This window comes from Nymphalis io, chromosome 15 (assembly GCF_905147045.1).
Source record: "Nymphalis io chromosome 15, ilAglIoxx1.1, whole genome shotgun sequence".
Taxonomy (NCBI): domain Eukaryota; kingdom Metazoa; phylum Arthropoda; class Insecta; order Lepidoptera; family Nymphalidae; genus Nymphalis; species Nymphalis io.
Genome location: NC_065902.1, coordinates 7,003,211 through 7,018,977, shown reverse-complemented (window position 1 = coordinate 7,018,977; position 15,767 = coordinate 7,003,211). Strand labels below are relative to the sequence as shown.

The 15,767-nt window shown below is 32.1% G+C and overlaps 1 protein-coding gene across 1 annotated transcript in view; it reads left to right on the top strand.

Moving 5' to 3' along the window:
• LOC126773734 (uncharacterized) overlaps positions 1-14,405 on the top strand; it is a 68,404-nt gene extending 53,999 nt beyond the window's left edge. Inside the window, exons 5-13 of the mRNA XM_050494843.1 lie at positions 2,893-3,129; positions 4,179-4,285; positions 4,737-4,956; positions 5,459-5,608; positions 7,054-7,200; positions 8,278-8,439; positions 11,531-11,745; positions 11,832-12,752; positions 13,115-14,405. Coding sequence (XP_050350800.1) covers positions 2,893-3,129; positions 4,179-4,285; positions 4,737-4,956; positions 5,459-5,608; positions 7,054-7,200; positions 8,278-8,439; positions 11,531-11,745; positions 11,832-12,752; positions 13,115-13,661 — 2,706 coding nt within the window. The 3' untranslated portion in view covers positions 13,662-14,405. The remainder of the gene's footprint in view (positions 1-2,892; positions 3,130-4,178; positions 4,286-4,736; positions 4,957-5,458; positions 5,609-7,053; positions 7,201-8,277; positions 8,440-11,530; positions 11,746-11,831; positions 12,753-13,114) is intronic.
• The last annotated feature ends 1,362 nt before the right edge of the window (positions 14,406-15,767 follow it).

Sequence of the window (15,767 nt, the reverse complement as noted above, 5' to 3'; positions counted from 1 at the left end):
CCATAGACATTGGCATTGTAAGAAAGGTTAGCCATCGCTTACGTCACCAATGCCCCACTGACCTTGGGAATTAAGGTGTTATGTCCGTTGTGCCTGTAATTACACTGGCTCACTCACCCTTCAAATCAGAACACAACAATACCAAGTACTGCTGTTTTGCGGTAGAATCTGATGAGTGGGTGGTACCTATCCAGAGGAGCTTGCACAAAGCTCTACCACCAGTAATGCATGAACGCATTATTTTATCAACAACTCTTGACAATCAATAAGCGAATGCAAGAAACATATACATATATTATGTACATTATATTGAGATCCCCTTTTGACATTGACTAATTTTTGAGATTACTAATATATTATTATACGTTAACATTTAAATAATAAAACCATACATTAGCTTCGTGGCTATTTTTTCACCCTTTCATCATTTCGTTGTTACGTTGTTACAAAATCTATCGAATTATAATTTTTATTATACCTTTGCACTTAATGATAGAAAATTACTCTGATATTGTCATTACAATTACAGTATTTTAACATCAAAAGCTCTTCTATGCGTCAATGTAAATATGATATATCCACGAATCGAAACAACGATAAAACAATGTATAGATAATTTTGTAGTGGCCATTATTTATTCGGGTACGTCAACATTAGTAATTATAAAGTTGTACGTAGGTATAATTAAGCAGGGATCGATAAAACTGTGGTTATGTTTCCGAACTTCATGGAGGGTAAGTCGCTAAGGCTATTTTGTTAATATTGTGTCTGTAATGTTTTGATAACGAATTCTACAATTTTCTTGAGTGACAAGGATAGCGACATTTAACCGAACTAATATTATAAATGCAAAAGTGTGTGTTTGTTACGATTTCACGTGAGGAAGAGAGGAAGCCTTTGAACAATAGAAGTATATTACCAATTTTTTACTTATATGTAAAACGAGAAAACAGATAATACGAATTAAAATGGCGCCGTAAAGTTTATTTATTTACAAGGGTACTGTTTTCGTGTTAATCCTTAATCATGTTATAAATGTGAAAGTGAGATAGTTTATTACGCTTTCATGTCTTAATTACTCAATCGAAAATCATGAAATTATGCATCCACGTTGTCAAAGGTACAGAAAATGACTAGGATACCACAATAACACCTGCCGCCTCATTACACGCGAGCGATGCTGCGGGCTAAAACTAGTAATATGTAATTAGTACGTGACGATATGCAAATTAGTTCATATTATAAATAATGATATTGATTACGAATATTTCATTTTTGTTATTTAAAAATGCGAAATAAGTTAGTTTTTAGTTGAATTAATATTTTGTTTTAACATTTTTTTACTACGTCACTTATATTTTATAAGACGACTTTTTTTAAACAAAGAATCTAAGTTGACATGAAAAATGCTAGAACTATTAATTTTAATGAAATCTATACTAATTTATGTTTCATCAAATGAACCAGAAATAATATATATTCATAAGTCAAACTTTATCCGTCCTTATTATTCACGAGACTTACGTCATAATTCTATATATTACACAAGTACAATATGAATAAATAATTGCCATCAGAATCGACAACGGGACAACCTTTGAGATGGCGTTCCTACTAATTAACAGTTTCGGCACAACGCGAAGTTAATCCATATAAATGAACAACAGTATTTATCTTCATTAGGAGTATCTTACTAAGCATCCCTTTATGTTTCACTGACGTGACGTAACTACATGTTTTCAGTTGTGACTTGACTAATATTTCACATCACCCGCTTTTAACGGTTCGGTGGCCTTCCTTTATCTCGGTTTAGCAGGCATATTATCTGAACTAAGGGTTGAACTTTCGATCAATTAATTAAGCGATGATTACGAACACCCTCCGGACCGCTGGATACGTCCAATTACGATAATGAATATTATTACAGCCTAATTCAATAATTTAATAATGGCAATTTTATTCACGTCAATCACTTAAAATATTTTCGTTCAATTGGATTTTCCGGGTAACTTTCAATTACAATAGCTGACGTTTTTAAATTAAAAAAGAGCCCATTGTCTTTAAATATTAATTATTCATTTATATTAAATTTTATTAATTCGTGTAATTAAGTTAAGTAAAAATTTAACGCAAACAGCTTTAAATTTTTACTTAACTTTAAGTATTCTACTCAATTTTTGACTAAGATTTAAATTAAAATTTTCCACACATTTTTGATAACAGTATACTGTAAATAATAAATATAACTAATTTGTTTTATATTGTCATCAAATAAAAGTCTAGTAAAAATCTCCCGATTTATGTGGATATTCTTTTACATAAGTAATTATATTTGACAAATCAAGTGTTATAATGCATTAACAAAAGTATAAAGTACGATGATGAGGCTCGAGGCGATCGGGTCAATTGCCTGTCTTTGCAAATATGCCTCTCGACCTCCGTAGCTCTTGACTAAATATGTTTGTAATACATTTTAAAATAAATAAGTTACTCACTGATAAAATTAAACACATTACGTTTCATAATGTGAAAAGTTATTTAACACATTCAGGATTGATATAACAAACATACGTTAATTAAAATGAAAGCGAGATACGTTGTCAAAATACTTTAGTTTTTCCATAACGCCCTAGAAACAAATTATAGACACGCAAAACAGGACACATTAAATAACACGTTCTCTTCTAATAATTATCGTTGATAAATATAATATTATGTTATAAAAAATATCATCGTTAGCACATTTTCAAGCATGCATACAATAATATTCATCCAACTTACAAAATTGTAAATTAAAATAGCACATGCAATGCAATTGTAATTAAGATTCACACAAACACAAGTATAAATGACAGACGTTCTAGCAATTAACAGCGATGCCTTCGGTTTTAGGGTGTGGGGTACAATTTCGACTTCAAGTTGGCGTACAAGTTTCTAAGACGGAGTGAGGCGCGCTTGCGGTACGGTAACGTGACACTGGGGGCGTGGAGGGGTGAACGCGTTCAAGGCACCTACTGCGACCGCATACTCAGCGACTGCGATCTACGCGCTTGTCGCATTCAGTCGCCAAACTTTCCAGGCGTATATCCACGTAATGCAACGTGTACTTATCGCATCGAACACACTAAGGTAATTATTTTAAAAGAAAACAATCTTTAAATTTTCTTCAGGCAGATAGATTTATTCAGGAATACAAGTGGCACAGAATATTCTGAATGAATGAAAAATAAGTCCTCAATATAAAAATAAAAATGATCACTAGAAGATTAATGTATACTAAAACAAATAAAATGTTACACATAAAATACATACAATAAAAGCACAACAACACATCTATTTAGATATGATTTTTTAACAAAAGAAGTATTTTTTAGACGAATTTTCGAAGTGAGATACAACGGTAGGTACTTCCGCTTTGAGCGATAAAGAAGACCGTTATGGTAGCCGGCATGTTTCGAGCACTATAAATGTGCTTTACTTTTCTATTATTGAGTCATAAATCTTGCTGTATTATATATTCATTATTTTGAGATGTAAAGGTGTACAAAGTTGTCTAGAAGGAGCTAGGTTTGCTTGCGGTGCGTTTGTGCCGCGTTAGAATGAAATGCGGCCATGCGGCTACCAGTAGCTTCTAGGTCATTGCGACCTACATATATTCAGTATCTTTCTGTCCTAATAAATTTTATTGTTAACTGTAGCGATTAGAGGAGAAATAATTTATAGAACAAATTCAATTCAAAGTAATCTCAAAAAAATAAAAATACTACTCTTACCTACACGAAATTATTTTTTACATAATATTTTTACCTTTTTGTTATACACACTCTGTAATTGTTATATTTTAGACATTTCCGAAAACACGTTAAAAATTAAAACCCTTAAATAGATGTATAAATTTACGTAACCCTTACACATCTGGGTTAAGGGTGTCGCGAATTTACATTAAAACGAGCATTTCACACATCGCGTAGGTCCGTGTGGTTCATGCGGCTGTTTGTATTAATATTTAATTTAAAATTCACACCAGACTCCGCAACACTCCTATATACATACAATGAACATTACTTATGAATGACATCGCTCTCTGTTCACAAAGCCCGAACAAAATTGACTTTATCACGATAAAAATAAAGCATTTATTTATCCTGCAACAATATTATATGAAAATGTTTTTTCAGATACCCGCGGATAAACACGTTTTGCTGGCGGTGAGACAAACGAACAGCCACAAAATACATATCAAAGATCAGATAGTTAAATATGATAGAAGCCAGCGAGTTCTCAAGTAAGTATTAAAAATAAGAAATAAAAGTTATAAGAGTTTGTTCTTCATACTTCAGCAATAAAGTTCATATTACAAAAGGAAAAACCAGGTAATTGTCTACGTGGCCATGTCATCAAACGATAAAATATTCCATATCCAATGTACATAGAAATGCATTGAATCGTTGTCTGAAAATAATGTTGACCCGGTTCGGTAATTGTGTTTCTTTATTGTTCAATCATAGTTTTTTTATACCAGGAATTTTATATAATTCTATAGTTTTATTGGTGTTTTATTAAAATACGATAGTAAAACTATTTTACGATAAATCAAATCGAATTCTGAATTTGCAACGAATTTATTAAAAACTTGAATATCATATAACGAAAAATATTCAAAAACGGAAGCGTATAAAAAAACAAAGTAAACTACAACTTGTGAAAATCATTTTCTAAAACACACACTCTTTTAGGATATGGGATCAATGCAACGTTGTTCAAGATTATCTCACAGTATGGGATGGTCCTACCCGGGATTCTCCTGTCCTCGTTCGTCTTTGCGGTGGGGACGCTGTACCGGATATAGTTAGCAGAGGACCAAATATGTTACTCGAATTCCATACTTCACCATACGATAATCCATTTCATCCAGTTCCTTTGAGCTATTTGCCCGGCTTCGAGCTTGAAGTTCAGGTAATTTATAACAAAATATACTCTGAATATAAACTATTTCAATGTATTAGAACAGTAGACTTCTTAAAGTTTATTTTAAATGTAATAAGCAATTACATTAGTTACCTTAATAGCTTAAGGCAATACCGGTCGTCTACCGTTGCAGATTCGATCCTGAACTCTTGGACTATTTTAGTCCCTACTCTAAGCACAGCTTTACGCTTATTTGCAAGCAAACATACAAGCTTAAGTAAATCTTTGAAATAAGAATTTATATATTATATAAAAAAGTTATATCAAACAAGTGAGACGTGAGATCTCGTTTTTATGTTTCCTTCATATTTGAACAAATTATAATATAACTAAGAATATGAAATTATTTGCTTTCAAATAGAAAATATCACATAAAATTGTTATTCCAATCAAAGATAAAACTTACTCGTGCAAAAACTAAAAAGAAAATTTGTTCCTTTAACAAATCAAACTCACGAAGTGTTTGTCTTACCAATATAATTCTTGGCAGGTGTTGTACGTGGACAAAGACTCGCACTCGTACGTGAGTCCGGACGGTCGCTGTCGATTCGTTTTACGCTCCTCCGACAAGACGAGTGGCGTGTTGAGGAATCCGCGACACTCCTTACCTCCGAACACCTCTTGTGTTTATTATTTTCAAGTGAGTCTATCATTTTATTTCTTTTTGGTTATAAAAAATATACGAGTATTTTATATCAATGTTTATTTTGTTGTATGTTTTTATTTATATTTCAATAAATAAAAATGTTATGAAATATGTCATACAATCTATGTACATACATCGAAACAAGGAACATGTAATATCTTTATATATATGATTCTTCTATACGTGTGTATGTTACTCAACTCCTTAACGGCTGGACGTATTTTTAGGTTTTTTTTTGGGGGACCACAAATGGCTTCTATTGGATCATAAGGTATTATTGCTGCGATCGGGTTTCACAACTTTTTTCAACAAATTTCAAAATTTATTTCATGCATACGAAGTCGGGACGGTCAGCTAGTTCGTATATAAATATATTTCACTTCCGACTTTATAACATACGATCCTGATAAAATAATTCAACTTCAAAAAGCAGATTTTCCAATATGTTACTAATTCACTCCTAAAATATTGCAAAACTCAGATGGTAGCTCTACTCAGAAACAATATACGTAATAACATGTAAATTTTTCATTAGAATAATAAGCTGAAACTTGCAAATACTAGGAAACGGTAATGGTAGCATTAAGAAGATATAACGACCGAATCTTTTGTTTGCCTTTATGTGAGATTAATAATGTCGTAGTTTCAGTAAAGATGTCAATGTTTGTCTGAAATTAATTATCTGGAAAAAAAGTCCTAAAATTAACTTCGTGTAACCAATAAAACGAACTTGTTAATATTTGTTTATTAACTTGACTTTGTTTGATGAAAGTAAAAACTGTGGGTCACCCGACGAGCCTTTATCGTTTTGTAGACAAATAAAAACTAACGTAACACACACGAAACATTTGGCTTTTTACTTGTATTCGGATTAAATTGTAGAATACATTCTGGCTAACATTAATTTTATTCTTTTAGAAGTTTTGTTAATATTAATAATAAAACTACTCGTTACATTTGAATGATCGTTACTAGCTAAACTTCATATATACAAATCCAATCCAAAGTGTATTCCATGGAAGGTAATAATAATTTATAAGTATAAAATTTTATATTTCGGATTGTAAATTTTCTTTTAAGTACAAATCTTATTATAACATTCAATTGCAATTATTTTATTTCATTCTCTTAGTATTTATCACAGCTACAATTTAATACAAAGTTCTAATTCAGGTTCATTCCTTTGTGTTTAACTTGCGATAATTATGAGTCAATAATGCTATATATTTTATAATAATACTGATCAATATGATAATTAATGTAAATAACTTAGATAAATGTTCCTGCTCTCCAACTAAAAATGAAATAAAATTTGTTATTTTAACTATAAAAAATTATAATAAAGTTTGAATTATTAATATCCGTTGTTGACAGTATAATATTTAAAAGTGATTAAGATATCTGGTAACGAAAATGCTTTCAAGATAAAATGTTTACAGGGTCGTCCAAATGAAATAGTATGGGTGTCGTTTGTGAAATATCACGCAGCGGGCACAGAGCCCGCAGGGTTTGATCAGCAGAAGGACTGTTCTTCGCAACTCACAATATGGGACGGGGCGGCACCAGACGCCGACCTTGATAGAAAGGTAATGTACATAAACTACACTATACTACTACTATAGTTACTTATTTAAATTATTACTAATTGACGTCTATTTATTAATCGTCGTATATACGGTTCACATTTTATAATAACACTTAGGTTGATATATTTATTTATCTAAGTCTACGTAAATAAGACATTTCAAAGAAGACAAAAAATAATTTGATAAAAATAGAATCAAATTGAGATTAATTTGGAATGGTTATATCTAAGTTTGTAACAGTAGTAGATAAAGTTTGAGTTTTTTTGGGCTCTACTTATTTGATAACGCTAGATCTATTTAATATATTGACAAAAATTTATCCATACATATTATTTTAATCATCTGTCATAATTCATTTAAAAGTAAATTTACTGATCCGTTATATTAATTAGGATCGCGAACTGCAGAAACTTTAAAATTTCCACAGCAAAACCGAAACTAGTTCAGAGTAATGAAATGTGGAATAACTTATCGCGTACCAAAACTTTGGTAGTGCGGAAGACTAATGCGATGATACAAATACGAAGAGCGATATAAAATTGGGTGGCGTTCTCACCGCCTTTATTCGTGCCATTTCACTTTGCCAACTACTGCTAGCTACTTGACGTCGGGAGCCAAACATTAATTTTCTTTAATGTGTCTGAGCACTCTTACCGACTAGCGACTTCTCTCCCGACTGCACTGCGGTGTTTCGTTCTATTCATTCGACATTCCACGGTTTGCATTAAGAATGGATGCTACGCTCAAGTTATTTTTTGTTGGCACTTTAATCAGAAAAGTTTCCTCGCCAGCAGATAGTCTGAGTAAATAGTGCACCTGGCTGGAGCAAATCACTTCCTGCCCGTAGATTGTGTACTTCGGAAGTAGGTCACGCTTTATTCCACGCTAAAGAAAACATTATTGCAACCGTGTTTAAATATGGCGGAATGTTACAAACAAGAATCTGCTTTATCGTTTTTATCGTGGACGTAAAATTCTTAACTTTCTTTTGGTGTTGTTGGAAACTAATCCCAATTTAGTTCTTCATACTATGCACGGTATAAGATTTTCTTGATCAATATTTGTTTTTGTCCAAAGTTGGATATGGGTGACAAAAAGTCGCTTCTGGGTTCCTTTTGCCGAGAAGAATCTCCGCGACTGTGTGATCACGCCCTGCTGTCCAACGCCACGCGAGCTACGAGACCTTGCGCACCATCCGAGAGCTACATAACTACTGGACCGGCCCTCACATTATTACAGGTAAATATAACCAATCCATAATTACAAAATTTAATTAAAATTTTTTATACAACAAGCTTGAACTTTAAGAGAGGACATGGGTACTTCTTATATCCAACACTTGCCCCTAACACAACACTAACAAACAGGCAAGCCGCGCTTGAAATCTAGTCAAATATAAATCAAGTAGGAGTTAAAAATGAAATACTTTCTATGTAACGAATATGTTCAATACAATAAATGATCAATATAATGTTAGTAAATACTGCATCCATATTATCAATTACTTTATTATCAAATAAAGCCAATACTTAAAATATACCCACGAGTTATAAACTAAACAAGATGCTGTTAAGCACTTTGTATCAATCACGTACACGTCGAACTGCAAACTGTGCTCACCACAATTAATGTGCCTTCAATGTATCACAGCCGTGTATTTAAGTGACGTGGGAAATTTAGATTTAACTATCAGGAGTGATGAATGCGACGCTAATGTTACTCTAATAACGGATTTTGTTCACTCGTCTATAATTAATTCAAAATTTTGTTTACGTAATGCAATTAAATTAAATTTGTCTATAAGTATTAAAACGTAAATCTAAAAAATTATTCCTAAAATACATATAGATAATTGTATATTTTCGAAGCATCTTAAAATTTTCTTTTCCTTTCACGACGGTAGTAAAAAAAACAAAGCGAATCCAAAATAAGCTTGTACTTGTTCCACAAACGGGGTTCTATAAAAATCCTTCTTTGAAGGTCTTTCGGGATCTTTTCATTACATCGCAAACATTGTGCTTCCATTTTGGTTCGCTCAGCTATGCATAGAGCGGCTTGATGTAGCTTGCACTTTCATGAAAAATATAACGCACAAACACGACTTGTGGATGTCATTAGTTTCAAAGAAGTTGCGGAGTTGCTGTTTGTATGGGAGCGTGTGCTGTGTTTTATGATCACGCTGGAGTTGTGATAAATGTTCGCACATGTACTAAAACTGGATTGAAAGAGCGTACAATATATAAAATTCAATTTTAAATATATTTTGTTAATCTACTTTTGAAATTTTATAAATGAATTGAATATTGAAGCAAAATCATTTAAATAACAATTAGTTCAATGGAGATTAAAACTAGCTTACAGTATAGACAAAAATGATTGCAATTGTAATTATTAAGTAAAATTTTACTAAATTTGATATTTCTAAATGATAGTAAGAATGAATTTAATAGCAGACTGATGTAAGATATAATTTGTAGAAAATTAGATATTCCTAAATTATGTTATAAGCCTTGTTACAACATATAACGTGAAATATTCTCTTAGTTAAATATCAAAATTTTGCTTATCCATAATACAAGTCTTACCAGATCCACGCACGAGACAAGCCACAAATCGTTCTCGACGCTGACATATTCCCGGCTTTGTCGATTACGTGAGCGGAATATTATAGAGTATTCAATAGCGTTAAACTGTTATATTACGCAATCGTATAACATTTTCTATTAAAAAATCTTTGTTTTGTTTTTTAAAACGCGACAAGGCATCGTTGTATATAAGCCTTTATAGTTTTTTTTGGCTTATCGAAACTTTTATTGGATTAAAAACAACCAATAACATAGTTTATCCTATACGATAAACTATGCTGTAAAAAGTTCACTAGAATTTTCGAGATTAATTGTTTTATTCGTTGATACGAACTTTTGAAGTGTTCACCCATAAAGTATTATAATATAGGGGACGCATATTTCAAGTTGTCGTTGTATGAGCGGGATTTTTCCAGTGAGTGACGTTCAACGGCAAAGGAAAGATAAGTCACGCGCAGACTTGCATTCGCCACAGTGAATAATGCAACGTGCACGTGAACTCTCCGCTCTAAGCTCTCTCTGTGATGGAATGCCTTATAGCTGTCGCGTTATTACTACTTGGACAGCTAAATGAAACACGTACTGAATTTTTTTGCAATGTACTTACATTCTTGTAAGCGTTTTTAAAATTATATGAATTGAATTCTTTGGATGTGAAGCAATATTACTAATTCTGGTAGTTTAACTGCACTTATAAATGAGACCAATGGCAAACAATTTTATTGGGATCGCTTTTATTTCGAAAACGATGTGTACAAGTGTATCTGGTAATTAGAATATATTATATAAAAATAAAATATTTTTATTCAAGGATATCTTTGCATCGCGAGATACTAAATTACGAAAACTACTTAACATAATTGATAATGTAATTATTAAATGAACGTTCTATACATAGAAAATAGCATATCTTGCCATAAAAAGCATAATTGTTTTCATAATTAAGCAAAAACACATATATATTTGTTCGTAATAAGAAATAAAACGCTGTTAAAATCACTTTCAATGCTTTAATTACAAAATAAGTTAGATGAATATTTACGTTTTCTGAACATAATAATTGTATGAAGAATTGATTTGCTATTTGCTGTTCGTGTATTAGAAAAAAAAGATGTTATTTAAAAATGGTATTATTCGATTTAAGTATGATAATAAACTTAATTTGAAACAACAGTTAAAGAGACAAGCGTTTTATTCGAGATGCCCCTTAAAAATTAAAAGTTAAATTCATAGCTGATATAATAAGAAACAACGTCGTTAACATTGGTATTCTTAGGAAGTCAGCAAAGTATTGCGTCGTATTTAATATAGGAAACCTGGTCTTAAGCAAGTTGTTAAAGTCATAAGTTGAGAACTGCTTTATTATTCAATATTAAATTCAACGTAGAAGGACTGAAGCAAGTTTCTTAACTAAATATTTGAAGTTTGCAACTACAGCCTTACTTCATATCGTTATTGACTCTGGCCACCTTAAAAATTGGTTCTTTTACAATTTCACTTATATTTAGAATATATCAAATAAATATCATAATATGCTATGCTCATGAAAATTGTTCATCTTACGCAGACATAAACATTTACAAATAAACAAAATTAAACAATACGCGGTTTTCGTTTGAGCAAATTGTTGATTTAAGTACAAATTCAAAGTAAACAGTTAATTTGTTTGATAGGAACCCTTTATTAAGCTTTGGGCAGATGTCAGCTAATTTAACAAAAGCTAAGTAAGTAATATTTTCCCGCAGGAATTGCGTCAGGGTTCAGCGTTGTATCCTGTCTCGTTTCTACTACGGTACGAGTTTGTGGATGTGAGCGAGCAAGGACAACCTCTAGTGGACTCTCAATCAGCATGCGATAGGGTTTTCAAGTCAGCGCTCACATATTCAGGAAGATTTCAAGCCCCACGTGCCATATTCTATTATGGAAGAGGTGGAGCTCAGAATCTTACTTGTATTTTGAGGTGAAAAATACTGATACATATTTTTGTGATAAAAATGTTACAAAATTTTATTATGTAATATTATTAACGATACCAACTTTTTACAGATTTGAAGCCAAACACGGTGAAAGAATTCAACTAACTTTTACAAATACCTATTTCGGTAATAAGATCTGTAGTACTCATAAGGATTCTCGAACTAGTCGTTGGAAGTGCGATAGACCGGCGAAAAGAATAATTGGCGGCGAGGGTCTAGCTCAAATTATTATCACTGAGTATCCTTGGGAAGGCATTCCAATTGAAAGAGACTGCTTATGTACAAACCGGTCTGAACCCTTAAATGTTCATACATTAACAGCTCCTGTTGTTGAAGTAAATTTTACTGTTACTATGATGAATATAACAGAAGATTACGACGATTTCGCATTTGAGGGTGAATATAAATTTATTCCAACGGGACCTGGTGATGAATCTATTTGTTCGACTGGTTGGGGTGAGAGGCGTTTAAGAGGTAGCAGTGGCGAGATCAGATTATATGATAGAAGGGAAGCTTCGATTGCACCAGAAATAGTCGGGGACCGAAATGTTATATCAGAAAGTGTGAGAGCAGAAGTCCCTTGCGTTCACAGACCATGGCTTATAGAACCTGGAGGCGATGATGTCACCCCAATGCAAGGAAGATATCTATACGTAAAAGTTCCTGGACATGAAATAACTCCTAACTCTCCGTTTTGTCCTACCCCTAACCGTCTTTATATATACGAAGCACAAGACACTAATCTATACAGAGAAATTTGCCCTGACATTGACAGTTCGCTAGAAATTTATTCTCCTGGATGGAAATCTGCACAAACAACAATAGAATCGTCGCTTAAACCTCACGCTCGAAGTTACGTTATAGATTTCTTGCAGCACGAACAAGCTGACTATTTAATCAAGTGGATAGAAATTATGAAGAAACCTTCGATCGAGCACGATCCCGATACAAATGTTTTACCTGCCTCTGCTACTCTTGATTGTCGGTACAAGTAAGTATCATTTAATGTGATTGCTGATGGAACTAAGTGCAAGACTTAAGGTCTTAGATTACTTTAAATTATTAGATGTTCTATTGGCAAACAAAAAATAAACATTAGCATTTTGTATAGTGTGTTAGTATAAGCAAGTAGGTAAAAGGTAAGTGACTTTTTCTTCAGGATTAATGAAGATAGAAATTTAATAAACAGAGTACCATAGTTAAATAAGGACAATTTAGATGGAAATATTATCTTGAATTATTATTACTAAACTCTTGCAGAGAACAATGTTTTTCAAAAACATACTTAAATATTTATTGTTTCGAATTATGGTAAATGATTTTAACGTTGATTTAAAGATTTTTTCTTTTCAGTTGCCCGGAATTAAACGCCTGTATCCCTTTAACGCTATGGTGTGATGGCAGTGCGCATTGTCCTTCAGGTTACGATGAAGATGATTCAAATTGTTCCTTTAAATTATCATTACCACCACCATATGTAGCAGCGGCTGCTGGTGTTGGTCTTCTAATATGCGCTATAGCTATAGCCCTATGTGCTTGTAAAAGAAGACGAAGGAAAGACAAAGAATTCAAAGCGAGGTTAGATGGTGCATTACCACCAGAAGAAAGACCTTACGATCGCGCCAAAACTAACGGTGTACCAGAAGCGGCGAGACAGTATGCAACCGTACAAAAATATGCTACAATAGATAAATACAGTTTAAGCCAAAAATATAGTGCCGGCTTAAATGATGCGAGATATTATGATGAAGTTGCACAAAGAGACAAACTAGCAGACACGAGATATGCTAGTTTAGGTCGAGCTGGTCGTAGCATTAGAACTGAAAATAATAGAGGCAACGGCTCCAGAAGACCGATGCCAGATCTAAGTTACCCCGACCTCAAAGATGGCTTCTGTTGACCCCCAGATCTTTTAGAGACAAATGTTTAACATTCAGACACTAATTTCTAAACTTGAATTTGTTTAACTTATAAAATTATAATGAAGACTGAATTGGCGTAAGTGCCTACCTTACAGTTTGATCTATTTTAACTCACAGAACATCGCGTGTTATATACATTTTTAACTATAATTCCAATTAATATATTGATTTGAGGGTTTTAATGAAATTATCGAAAGCCGTTCCTCGTCTATGATTACTTTGTACATAATTATATAAATTAATTGAATATTAAAATTATTTAAATTTTTGATTTATGCTTATATTCTACGACATACCATTATAAATTAGTATTCTTCTCATCAAATAACATATCTGAATGTAAATAAAATGCTTGACAATACATTTTTAAGACAAGTTAAATCATAATAAACATAATACTATTAGTGGAGGTTTAGCGTTTTACATTTTGAATACACTGATACTTCGACACGGTACTATTCTTTTATAAATGCGAGCTCATCATAATAATATTTATAACATTCGCATTGATTATAAACATTCTTTAATAACTAGTTATAAAATGAAATGTGATATAGGTTGTAAAAATGTAGTTAAGTCGACGAGAACTGTATAACTTGAAACGGTTGAATCATTTCCTCGTGTATCATATAGTTTCTTGAAATGTGTGTAAATGTAACTCGTAAATGATTGTAAATAAATTATAGAATAAGAATTTTTAAAGTCTGTAAGTAATTTCCAGGTAAAAGGGATATTAAAGTCATTTCTAAAAATACATTTTTCTGTTTCATTTTATTTATCTCCCTATATTAATACTTAATTAATCTCAAGAAATTATTGAATTATAAATTTATTTTTGATGCTTAATGCTTCATATACTTAAATTATAGTTGTCAATTAATGTGAGGTGAAATATATTATAATGTTTTAACTAAACAAAACGAATAGTATCAGTAAGAATTTCCATTTGAATACCGGAGAGTTCCTATGAACTCTATAGTTGATGTAGCTGATTTGTATTTGTCTCGTCAAATAATTAGATTATAGGCTCAGGCTGCATTAGTGTGTCCACTTCGTTGACGTAACGAGCGCTGCGCAAACTAAATTATCAGATGAACTAATTAAAGCGCTGATGGAAACAGACTTGAGTACAACGAGGGTTGGAAATATTACGGATGAAGAATTTCTATCCTATTGTTCGAGTCAAGCTGTTTTTATATATAGTATTAATTAATGCTTTTAATAAACTTCAATAATCGTCTTATATATATAAAATATAATCACTAAAATATTATATATATTATATATAATATATATATATATATATATATATATATATATATATATATATAAAATTAGAATGCAATTTTTCTTTATCACCTGCACTAAAGATTTTTATTATACGAGCTGTTGTTCACTCGCTTCCGTAACCGTACCGTAACAGCTTGTGAATGTCCCACTGCTGGGCTAAAGGCCTCCGCACCTCTTTTTGAGGAGAAGGTTTAGAACTTATTCCACCACACTGCTCCAATGCTCACTCGCTTCGCTCAGCGTAAATAATATTTTAGTGATTTTTTTTTTGAAGCCGATATTTTCCAGTGATTTGACCAATCTTATCAAGTAATCTTAACCGAGTATCACGAGTTCAAATCTATCATGCATCACCAAGCTTTCACATGCTAAATTAATTAATATAATTGTGTTTATTCATGTCGTACTTGCGCCAGTAACGAAAAACATCTCAATCGGAAACATCACAATTCTTCACGTATCAGTTTGAAATTCTGACACTGCAGTTCCATAGTTAAATATTATGCTCGAAATTATCTAATTAAGAAGAGATTTATGGACTGATAATTCACAATTAATAATTTTCCTATACAAAATGTTAAAGTTTCTCACCTTTTATTCCATGGCATAATCGACTCGCATGTCAAATTGATTTAAATTAATTTATTTGTTAGTTATTCGTAGTTGAGTAAGAAACATGAAAACACGCAAACGCTTTGTAGTTATTATAATAGCAAGATTTATTTTATCTCCCCCATTTTTAAGTTGCTATGGGTCTGATTTTGAAAAATGTTTAGTGATTGATGATCGAGTAC